Source organism: Pelophylax lessonae (assembly GCF_965119305.1).
Source record: "Pelophylax lessonae genome assembly, chromosome: 1".
Taxonomy (NCBI): Eukaryota; Metazoa; Chordata; class Amphibia; order Anura; family Ranidae; genus Pelophylax; species Pelophylax lessonae.
Genome location: NC_138768.1, coordinates 272,330,257 through 272,345,120, shown reverse-complemented (window position 1 = coordinate 272,345,120; position 14,864 = coordinate 272,330,257). Strand labels below are relative to the sequence as shown.

General features: G+C 44.4%; 1 protein-coding gene across 4 annotated transcripts in view; it reads left to right on the top strand.

Moving 5' to 3' along the window:
* Window positions 1-14,864, top strand: part of GGT1 (gamma-glutamyltransferase 1) — a 247,420-nt gene that overhangs the window by 187,257 nt on the left and 45,299 nt on the right. For all 4 annotated transcript variants that reach the window (XM_082255909.1, XM_082255907.1, XM_082255910.1 and 1 more), the window contains exons 7-8: window positions 12,969-13,118; window positions 13,329-13,462. In XM_082255909.1, coding sequence (XP_082112035.1) covers window positions 12,969-13,118; window positions 13,329-13,462 — 284 coding nt within the window. The remainder of the gene's footprint in view (window positions 1-12,968; window positions 13,119-13,328; window positions 13,463-14,864) is intronic.

The window sequence follows — 14,864 nt, the reverse complement described above, 5'->3', positions numbered from 1 at the left end:
TACACTAAACTGACCACTACACTACACTACACTGACCATTACACTACACTACACTGACCATTACACTATACTGACCACTACACTACACTATACTAACCACTACACTGACCATTACACTACACTACACTGACTACTTCACTACACTACACGGACCACTACACTGACCATTACAATACACTACGCTGACCATTATACTACACTGACCACTACACAACTCCAAACTGACCACTACACTACACTGACCATTACACTACATTACACTACACTGACCACTACACTACACTGACCATTACACTACACCACACTGACCACTACACTACACTACACTGACCATTACACACTACTACACTGACCACTACACTACACTCACCATTACACTACATTACACTACACTGACCATTACACTACACTACACTGACCATTACACTACACTAACCACTACACTACACTGACCATTACACTACACTACACTAACCACTACACTACACTGACCATTACACTACACCACACTGACCACTACACTACACTTCACTGACCATTACACTACACTGACCATTACAATGCACTACACTGACCACTACCCTAAACTACACTACACTAACCACTACCCTACACTGACCACTACACTCTACACTACACTACACTGACCACTACACTACACTGATCACTACACTACACTGTCCACTACACTGCACTGACCACTACACTACACTGACCACTACACACTACTGCACTGACCACTGCACTACACTGACCACTACACTACACTACACTCTCCACTACACTACACTACACTCTCCACTTAACTACACTACACTACACTGACCACTACACTACACTGACCACTACACTACACTGTCCACTACACTACACTGACCACTACACTACACTGACCACTACACTACACTACACTGACCATTACACTACACTGACCATTACACTACACTACCCACTATACTACACTACCCACTATACTACACTGACCACTACACTACACAACACTGACCATTACACTACACTGACCATTACACTACACTACCCACTATACTACACTACCCACTATACTACACTGACCACTACACTACACAACACTAACCACTACACTACAATACACTACACTGACAATTACACTACACTGACCAGTACACTACACTACACTGACCATTACACTACACTGACCACTACCCTACACTGACCACTACACTGACCACTACCCTACACTGACCACTACATTACACTACACTGACCACTACACTACACTACTCTGACCACTGCACTTCACTGACCACTACACTACACTGACCACTACACTACACTGACCATTACACTACACTGAAAACTACACTAAAGTGACCATTACACTACACTACATTGACCACTACACTACACGGACCACTACACTACATTGTCCACTACACTGCACTGACCACTACACAGACCACTACACTACACTGACCATTACACTACACTGACAACTACTCACTACTACACTGATCACTACACTACACTGACCACTACACTACACTACACTCTTTACTACACTACACTGACCATTAGACTACACTACACTACACTACACTACACTGACCATTACACTACACTACACTGACCATTACACTACACTGACCATTACACTACCCACTACCCTACACTACCAACTACACTACACTGACCACTCTGCTACACTATACTGAACACTACACTACACTGACCACTACACTACAATACACTACACTGACCATTACACTACACTACGCTGACCAGTACACTACACTACACTACACTACACTACACTACACTACACTACACTACACTGACCATTACACTACACTGACCATTAAACTACACTACACTGACCACTACACTACACTGACCACTACACTACACTGACCAATGCACTACCCTGTCCACTTCACTGACCACTACACTACACTGACCACTACACTACACTGACCACTACACACTACTACACTGACCACTACACTACGCTACACTACACTCTCCACTACACTACACTGTCCACTACACTACACTGACCATTACACTACACTACACTGACCACTACACTACACTACACTGACCATTACACTACACTGACCATTACACTACACTACCCACTATACTACACTACCCACTATACTACACTGACCACTACACTACACAACACTGACCACTACACTACAATACACTACACTGACGATTACACTACACTGACCAGTACACTACACTACACTGACCATTACACTACACTGAACACTACCCTACACTGACCACTACACTGACCACTACCCTACACTGACCACTACATTACACTACACTGACCACTACACTACACTACTCTGACCACTGCACTTCACTGACCACTACACTACACTACACTGACCACTACACTACACTGACCATTACACTACACTGAAAACTACACTTAAGTGACCATTACACTACACTACATTGACCACTACACTACACGGACCACTACACTACACTGTCCACTACACTGCACTGACCACTACACAGACCACTACACTACACTGACCATTACACTACACTACACTGACAACTACTCACTACTACACTGATCACTACACTACACTGACCACTACACTACACTACACTCTTTACTACACTACACTGACCATTAGACTACACTACACTACACTACACTGACCATTACACTACACTGACCATTACACTACATTACACTAAACTACACTACACTGACCACTACACTACACTGACCATTACACTACACCACACTGACCACTACACTACACTACACTGACCATTACACACTACTACACTGACCACTACACTACACTACACTACACTCACAATTACACTACATTACACTACACTGACCATTACACTACACTACACTGACCATTACACTACACTAACCACTACACTACACTGACCACTACACTACACTACTCTAACCACTACACTACACTGACCATTACACTACACTACACTAACCACTACACTACACCACACTGACCACTACACTACACTTCACTGACCATTACACTACACTGACCATTACAATGCACTACACTGACCACTACCCTACACTACACTATACTACACTAACCACTACCCTACACTGACCACTACACTCTTTACTACACTATACTGACCACTACACTATACTGACCACTACACTACACTGACCACTACACTACACTGACCATTACACTACACTGACCACTACACACTACTACACTGACCACTGCACTACACTGACCACTACACTACACTACACTCTCCACTACACTACACTGCACTCTCCACTACACTGACCACTACACTACACTGTCCACTACACTGCACTGACCACTACACTGACCACTACACTACACTGACCATTACACTACACTACACTGACCACTGCGCACTAATACACTGACCACTACACTACACTACACTATAGTGTGTTGGGTAGCGCTAAACAACAATAAACATATGAATAAAAATGTATGACATATGGCAAAACATAAATATGCAATGATATTCGTGAATAATCAATGTGTGCAAAAACACAAAAGTTCATAAGTGTCCATAAATGGGTGATGACAGGTAGGTGAAAAACTTAAATGGATTCCACATCCAAAGTGTATCCACCACCAAGTGAAATTCCTCCTTACCGAATGGAAAAAGGGTAAGTTGCAAATATTAAACTCATGTGCTGAACAAAATTCAATCTCCGTAGTGAACAGGCAGGGCCAGATTAACGTAGGGGCTATTGGAGCTGCAGCTCCAGGCCCCTACCTTTTATATAGGCCCCGGGTTGGCCATATTCACTGTTACCGCTCTTCTGTCACTTGTAAACACAGAAGTCTGGCTTCTATGCTCGCTTCCCCAGGCAGCACCCTCAGAACCTCCCCACACAGCGCGAAGGCCGGACAAGGAGGGACAGTTGCCGATGCATGGATGTGTTTATGGGCTTCAGAGACAGCATCCCATGTTGAATTAGGCATGCATGGCTGCACCCTTCCTTCTCTGGGTGCATGCCAAGGCACGGCCCTTAAGGCCCTTCAAAATCCTCAGCACCAAGCCCATGATGCTCTTAATCCGGCCCTGTGAACAGGCAATCACCTCGTACAAAAAACCTGGGTTGGCCTCTTACCAGATGGCAATAAGTATGCGCTTGTATCTGCAAAAACACTGCCTCCCCTTCTCTTTAAAATCCACAGAGTCTGTCACAGCAGCCACGCTGACGATTCCAGCTCCACCATATAACAAAGGGAACAGAGGACAGTGGTTGGAAAGGTGGTGGTCTCAGTGGTTGGAAAGGTGGTGGTCTCAGTGGGGGTGGTCTCTCAGATCGGCGCCTGTTGCAGAGTGGACCCGCGGGACCAGCTCTCTCCACTCTGCAACAGGCGCAGATCTGAGAGACCACCAGTGGTGTTTTGCACGAGGTGATTGCCTGTTCACTACGGAGATTGAATTTTGTTCAGCACACGAGTTTAATATTTGCACCTTACCCTTTTTCCGTTCGGTAAGGAGGAATTTCACTTGGTGGTGGATACACTTTGGATGTGGAATCCATTTAAGTTTTTCACCTACCTGTCATCACCCATTTATGGACACTTATGAACTTTTGTGTTTTTGCACACATTGATTATTCACGAATATCATTGCATATTTATGTTTTGCCATATGTCATAATTTTTTATTCATATGTTTATTGTTGTTTAGCGCACCCCAACACACTATATCTACTTTATATATTCACCAAGCACTGAATACCGGGAGCAGCTTCAACTCACTATCAGCGCATCCATCCCCCCCTTAACACTACACTACACTACACTGACCATTACACTACACTGACCATTACACTACACTACACTGACCATTACACTACACTGACCATTACACTACCCACTACCCTACACTACCCACTACACTACACTGACCACTCTGCTACACTACACTGAACACTACACTACACTGACCACTACACTACAATACACTACACTACAATACACTACACTGACCATTACACTACACTACGCTGACCAGTACACTACACTACACTACACTACACTGACCACTGCACTACATTGACCACTACACTACACTGACCATTACGCTACACTGACCATTACACTACACTGACCACTACACTACACTGACCACTACACTACACTGACCGCTGCACTACACTGACCACTACACACTACTACACTGACCACTACACTATGCTACACTACACTGTCCACTACACTACACTGACCATTACACTACACTACACTACACTGACCACTACACTAAACTACACTGACCATTACACTACACAGACCATTACACTACACTACCCACTATACTACACTACCCACTATACTACACTGACCACTACACTACAAAACACTGACCACAACACTACACAACACTGACCACTACACTACAATACACTACACTGACGATTGCACTACACTGACCAGTACACTACACTACACTGACCATTACACTACACTGACCACTACCCTACACTGATCACTACACTGACCACTACCCTACACTGACCACTACATTACACTACACTGACCGCTACACTACACTACTCTGACCACTGCACTACACTGACCACTACACTTCACTGACCACTACACTACACTGACCACTACACTACACTGACCACTACACTACACTGACCATTACACTACACTGAAAACTACACTAAAGTGACCATTACACTACACTACACTACACTACACTACACTGACCACTACACTACACTGTCCACTACACTGCACTGATCACTACACAGACCACTACACTACCCTGACCACTACACTACACTGACCATTACACTACACTACACTGACAACTACTCACTACTACACTGACCACTACACTACATTCTTTACTACACTACACTGACCATTAGACTACACTACACTACACTGACCATTACACTACACTGACCATTACACTACATTACACTACACTACACTACACTGACCATTACACTACTCTGACCATTACACTACACTATCCACTACACCGACCACTACACTACACTGACCACTACACTACAATACACTACACTGACCACTACACTACAATACACTACACTGACCATTTCACTACACTACACTGACCAGTACACTACACTACACTGACCACTGCACTACATTGACTACTACACAACACTGACCATTACACTACACCGGCCACTACAGTCACCATTACACTACACTACACTACACTACACTGTCCACTACACTGACCACTACACTACACTACACTACACTACAATGTCCACTACACTACACTGACCACTACACTACACTGACCACTACACTGATGACTACACTACACTACATTACGCTACACTACACTCTTCATTCACTACACTGTCCACTACACTACACTACACTGACCACTACACTACACTGACCATTACACTACACTACCCACTATACTACACTACCCACTATACTACACTGACCACTACACTACAATACACTACACTTACCATTACACTACACTGACCAGTACACTACACTACCCACTCCACTACATTACACTGACCATTACACTACACTACCCTGACCACTCCACTACACTACCCACTCCACTACATTACACTGACCATTACACTACACTGCACTGACCACTCCACTACACTACACTGACCACTACACTACACTACCCACTACAGAACACTGACCACTACACTACACTACCCTACACTGTCCACTACACTAAGCTACCCACTACACTGACCACTACATTACACTGACCACTCCACTACACTACCCACTACACTACACTACACTACACTGACCACTACACTACCCACTACACTGACCAGATCACACTACACACTACTACTCTACCCACTCCACTACACTACACTGACCACTCCACTACACTACACTGACCACTACACTACCCACTACACTACACTACACTGACCACTACACCACCCACTACACTACACTGATCACTACACTGACTGCTACACTACACTACCCACTTCACTACACTGACCACTACACTATACTACACTGATCACTACACTACACTATACTGACCAATACACTGCACTGACCATTACACTACACTACCCACTACACTACACTACCCACTCCACTACATTACACTACATTACACTACACTACCCTGACCACTCCACTACACTATCCATTCCACTACACTACCCACTACACTACACTACCCACTACACTACCCACCACACTACACTGACACCTACACTACACTACCCACTACACTACATTGACCACTACACTACACACTACACTACACTGACCATTACACTACACTACACTGACCACTGCGCACTAATACACTGACCACTACACTACACTACACTATAGTGTGTTGGGTAGCGCTAAACAACAATAAACATATGAATAAAAATGTATGACCTATGGCAAAACATAAATATGCAATGATATTCGTGAATAATCAATGTGTGCAAAAACACAAAAGTTCATAAGTGTCCATAAATGGGTGATGACAGGTAGGTGAAAAACTTAAATGGATTCCACATCCAAAGTGTATCCACCACCAAGTGAAATTCCTCCTTACCGAATGGAAAAAGGGTAAGTTGCAAATATTAAACTCATGTGCTGAACAAAATTCAATCTCCGTAGTGAACAGGCAGGGCCAGATTAACGTAGGGGCTATTGGAGCTGCAGCTCCAGGCCCCTACCTTTTATATAGGCCCCGGGTTGGCCATATTCACTGTTACCGCTCTTCTGTCACTTGTAAACACAGAAGTCTGGCTTCTATGCTCGCTTCCCCAGGCAGCACCCTCAGAACCTCCCCACACAGCGCGAAGGCCGGACAAGGAGGGACAGTTGCCGATGCATGGATGTGTTTATGGGCTTCAGAGACAGCATCCCATGTTGAATTAGGCTGCACCCTTCCTCCTCTGGGTGCATGGCAAGGCACGGCCCTTAAGGCCCTTCAAAATCCTCAGCACCAAGCCCATGATGCTCTTAATCCGGCCCTGTGAACAGGCAATCACCTCGTACAAAAAACCTGGGTTGGCCTCTTACCAGATGGCAATAAGTATGCGCTTGTATCTGCAAAAACACTGCCTCCCCTTCTCTTTAAAATCCACAGAGTCTGTCACAGCAGCCACGCTGACGATTCCAGCTCCACCATATAACAAAGGGAACAGAGGACAGTGGTTGAAAAGGTGGTGGTCTCAGTGGTTGGAAAGGTGGTGGTCTCAGTGGGGGTGGTCTCTCAGATCGGCGCCTGTTGCAGAGTGGACCCGCGGGACCAGCTCTCTCCACTCTGCAACAGGCGCAGATCTGAGAGACCACCAGTGGTGTTTTGCACGAGGTGATTGCCTGTTCACTACGGAGATTGAATTTTGTTCAGCACACGAGTTTAATATTTGCACCTTACCCTTTTTCCGTTCGGTAAGGAGGAATTTCACTTGGTGGTGGATACACTTTGGATGTGGAATCCATTTAAGTTTTTCACCTACCTGTCATCACCCATTTATGGACACTTATGAACTTTTGTGTTTTTGCACACATTGATTATTCACGAATATCATTGCATATTTATGTTTTGCCATATGTCATAATTTTTTATTCATATGTTTATTGTTGTTTAGCGCACCCCAACACACTATATCTACTTTATATATTCACCAAGCACTGAATACCGGGAGCAGCTTCAACTCACTATCAGCGCATCCATCCCCCCCTTAACACTACACTACACTACACTGACCATTACACTACACTGACCATTACACTACACTACACTGACCATTACACTACACTGACCATTACACTACCCACTACCCTACACTACCCACTACACTACACTGACCACTCTGCTACACTACACTGAACACTACACTACACTGACCACTACACTACAATACACTACACTACAATACACTACACTGACCATTACACTACACTACGCTGACCAGTACACTACACTACACTACACTACACTGACCACTGCACTACATTGACCACTACACTACACTGACCATTACGCTACACTGACCATTACACTACACTGACCACTACACTACACTGACCACTACACTACACTGACCGCTGCACTACACTGACCACTACACACTACTACACTGACCACTACACTATGCTACACTACACTGTCCACTACACTACACTGACCATTACACTACACTACACTACACTGACCACTACACTAAACTACACTGACCATTACACTACACAGACCATTACACTACACTACCCACTATACTACACTACGCACTATACTACACTGACCACTACACTACAAAACACTGACCACAACACTACACAACACTGACCACTACACTACAATACACTACACTGACGATTGCACTACACTGACCAGTACACTACACTACACTGACCATTACACTACACTGACCACTACCCTACACTGATCACTACACTGACCACTACCCTACACTGACCACTACATTACACTACACTGACCGCTACACTACACTACTCTGACCACTGCACTACACTGACCACTACACTTCACTGACCACTACACTACACTGACCACTACACTACACTGACCACTACACTACACTGACCATTACACTACACTGAAAACTACACTAAAGTGACCATTACACTACACTACACTACACTACACTACACTACACTACACTGACCACTACACTACACTGTCCACTACACTGCACTGATCACTACACAGACCACTACACTACCCTGACCACTACACTACACTGACCATTACACTACACTACACTGACAACTACTCACTACTACACTGACCACTACACTACATTCTTTACTACACTACACTGACCATTAGACTACACTACACTACACTGACCATTACACTACACTGACCATTACACTACATTACACTACACTACACTACACTGACCATTACACTACTCTGACCATTACACTACACTATCCACTACACCGACCACTACACTACACTGACCACTACACTACAATACACTACACTGACCACTACACTACAATACACTACACTGACCATTTCACTACACTACACTGACCAGTACACTACACTACACTGACCACTGCACTACATTGACTACTACACAACACTGACCATTACACTACACCGGCCACTACAGTCACCATTACACTACACTACACTACACTACACTGTCCACTACACTGACCACTACACTACACTACACTACACTACAATGTCCACTACACTACACTGACCACTACACTACACTGACCACTACACTGATGACTACACTACACTACATTACGCTACACTACACTCTTCATTCACTACACTGTCCACTACACTACACTACACTGACCACTACACTACACTGACCATTACACTACACTACCCACTATACTACACTACCCACTATACTACACTGACCACTACACTACAATACACTACACTTACCATTACACTACACTGACCAGTACACTACACTACCCACTCCACTACATTACACTGACCATTACACTACACTACCCTGACCACTCCACTACACTACCCACTCCACTACATTACACTGACCATTACACTACACTGCACTGACCACTCCACTACACTACACTGACCACTACACTACACTACCCACTACAGAACACTGACCACTACACTACACTACCCTACACTGTCCACTACACTAAGCTACCCACTACACTGACCACTACATTACACTGACCACTCCACTACACTACCCACTACACTACACTACACTACACTGACCACTACACTACCCACTACACTGACCAGATCACACTACACACTACTACTCTACCCACTCCACTACACTACACTGACCACTCCACTACACTACACTGACCACTACACTACCCACTACACTACACTACACTGACCACTACACCACCCACTACACTACACTGATCACTACACTGACTGCTACACTACACTACCCACTTCACTACACTGACCACTACACTATACTACACTGATCACTACACTACACTATACTGACCAATACACTGCACTGACCATTACACTACACTACCCACTACACTACACTACCCACTCCACTACATTACACTACATTACACTACACTACCCTGACCACTCCACTACACTATCCATTCCACTACACTACCCACTACACTACACTACCCACTACACTACCCACCACACTACACTGACACCTACACTACACTACCCACTACACTACATTGACCACTACACTACACACTACACTACACTGACCACTACACTACACTGACCACTACACTACACTGACCACTACACTACACTGTCCACTACACTACACTGACCACTCCACTACACTACACTGACCACTACACTACCCACTACACTACACTGACCACTACACCACCCACTACACTACACTGATCACTACACTGACCACTACACTACACTACCCACTTCACTACACTGACCACTACACTATACTACACTGATCACTACACTACACTATACTGACCAATACACTGCACTGACCATTACACTACACTACCCACTACACTACACTACCCACTCCACTACATTACACTACACTACCCTGACCACTCCACTACACTATCCATTCCACTACACTACCCACTACACTACACTACCCACCACACTACACTGACACCTACACTACACTACCCACTACACTACATTGACCACTACACTACCCACTACACTACACTGTCCACTACACTACACTGACCACTACACTACACTGACCACTACACTACACTGACCACTACACTACACTGTCCACTACACTACACTACACTGACCACTACACTACACTACACTGACCACAACACACTACTACACACTACCCACTACACTACACTGACCCCTATGCCTCCTCCCAGGACCGTTTCCACTCACCCAGCCACCAAAATTACTCTAACGTCTCACCGGTGTTTTCAGCAATGATCCATCTGCTCGCTGTTTGCCACACGGGGAACTTTGTGGAGATGCGGATCAGCTGAGGAGAAGACGGGGACTCAGACGGAACTCCAGAAGCAATTATTTGGGCAGGCGCTCCCACGCTACGCCACTAGCAAGCCCCCCTGCCAGACATGACCATGTTCGTCCAATCACAGGGTGCCGCCGGCCATCGCTGAGCCTGAAGATGGCAGCTGCAGCGCAGCAGGTGACACAGTCAGTGGATTTATTAAAGATAAAGAGTGACACTGGCGTGGGATGCGCCGCCCCAAATGTTGCGCCCGGGGCCTTGACCCCCCCAGCCCCCCCTCCCCCCTCCACGCTACACCACTGTCTACAGGTATGTCATTGATGGTTCAAAGTCTCTAACAAATATTTTTCCCCAGTTCTCCTTTGTTAATTGCTGTGCAGTATTTCAGTACTGTCGGAGAGATTTACTAAAACTGGTGCACATCATATTGGTGCAGCTGTGTATAGTAACCAATCAGCTTCTAACTTCAGCTTATTCAGTTAGGCTGGCTTCACATGGGCTGTCTGATCAGTTCCGTCTGTCACTTTTTCAGGCGGACCTGATAGTAACATCCATAGCTCTCTATGGAGCGGTGAATGTCAGCGGACGTGTCCACTGACACCCGCCGGCATCTGACCCGATTCTGTCCGTCAAAAACAGCGGATCGAATAACAGTTGGATGGAAATGGACAGGTGGTCCATTTTCCATCTGACAGCCCCATAGAGAACAGCAGGGCTGTGTCTGTGTCCGCTCTGCATAGCAGAGCAGACACAGACCTGTCATCTGCCTGATCAGCGGGGAGATCCCCTGCTAAAAAGGCAGATGTGCATTACAGAGAGAGCCTGTGTGAAACCGGCCTAAAGCTGTGAGAATAAAACCTAGAAGCTGATTGGTTACTATGCACAGCTGTACCAGATTCGGTGTTCATCAGTTTTAGTAAATCTCCCCCATGTAAATAAAAAATGTAAAAAAATGTGCTGCCAAATTGACCTGGTGATTTTGGTTACTTGCCTAGTGAGGATCTATCTTACTCAATTTTATTACATTGTGTTTCAGGTGGGATAATTACAGAAGAGGATCTGAAAAATTATACCGTTGAAATTAGCGAGAATCCACTTCGGTATCAAATCGGTGACTTCACCCTAATCAGTCCTAAGGCTCCCTTGAGTGGTCCTGTCCTTGGCCTTATTCTTAACATTCTGAAGGGTGAGACTCTGCTCTAGTTACTTATCTGTAACAGCATGCGCTAATTAGTGTCCAGCATAAAACCACAGTTATTCCCTACTGGCATGCAGATCCTGCACTGCAAAAAAACATGTACTGCCATTAAAGATTATTGCATAATACAAGAGTTATGTAAAAACTGACATAGAACTTAATATTTTTTTATTTCTATCTTTTCTTATTTTGTACCAGGTTTTAATTTTACAAGCGAAAGTGTAAAACCTGCATCTCTGGGACTGACCTACCATCGCATTGTAGAAGCTTTCCGCTTTGCTTATGCTAAGAGAACTTTGCTAGGGGATCCTAACTTTGTCAACCTAACAGAGGTAACATACCAATCTGTCAACCTCATATGGCTTTTCATGGCCTTGCAAAATGGCAACGTTCCATGGCTTGTTGGGACATGATTGAATATATGTCCTCCTTTTATTTTTGGCTGAAAGGTAAATAAATCAACACTGACGCACAGTCATTCAATTGTGCAACGTCCTGATCCCATCATAACCACTAAATTACAACATATTCTGTTTGTTTTCTGACAAACAGAACAGGTCTAACTGTCTTAATGGTTAGTTATAAAGCTAAACTCCATGCAGATATAAAAAAAAAAAAACCCATGAATTAATGTAACTCTGTAGTCATTATCCACTTTAAGGGCTCTTTCACACGGCCGCTCCGTGTGAGAGCTCCGCTGCAGTCCTTTTTTTTTTTTTTTTCCACGGAGCGGATGACATTTCTGTCATCCGCTCCGTATGCCCGCATATCATCCCATCCGTTTGCGGATGATATGCGGACATAATGTAAGTCTATGGGGGTTTGCGGATGTCAGCGGATGACACCGCTGACATCCGATTTTCCTTCCTTTCCGTTTTTTGAATGGAACAAAAATAGGGTTTTGTTCAGTTCCAAAAAACGGAACAGAACTGACAGGAAGAAAATCGGATGTCAGCAGATGGTATTCCGCTGACATCCGCAATGCCATAGACTTACATTATGTCCGCAAATCATCCGCAAAAAAAATAGGATGATTTGCGGACATACGGAGTGCCCGTGTGAAAGGGCCCTAAGAGGGGAAGGATTTGCCCCCTTCCTGACCAGGCCCTATGTTGCGATTCGGCACTGCGTTAATTTAACAGACAATTGCGCGGTTGTGCGACGATGTACCCAAACAAAATTTAGGTCCTTTTTTTCCCACAAATAGAGCCTTCTTTTGCTGGTATTTGATCACCTCTGTGATTTTTATTTTTTGTGCTACAAACAAAAAAATAGCGACAATTTTGAAAAAAAAACTATATTTTTCAAATTCTGCTATATGATAATCCCAAAAAAAATTTAAAAATCAAATTTTTTTTAACATTTTTGGCCAATTTGTTTTCTGCTACATATTTTTGATTAAAAAATCACAATAATCGTATTTTGATTGCTTTGCACAAAAATTATCACGTCTACTAACTACGGGAAAGATTTATGTCATTTTTATTGTTTTTTTTTTTACTAGTAATGGCGGTAAACTGCGATTTTTTGCGGGACTGCGACATTGCGGCAGACAGATCGGACCCCCTAACTGACATTTTTTTACACTTTTGGGGGTGCCAGTGACATTACTACAGTAATCAGTGCTAAAATTATGCACTGTTACTGTAATAATGCCATTGGCAGGGAAGGGGTTAACCCTATGGGTGATCAAGGGGTTAAATGTGAGCCTAGGGGAGTGATTCTAACTGGGGG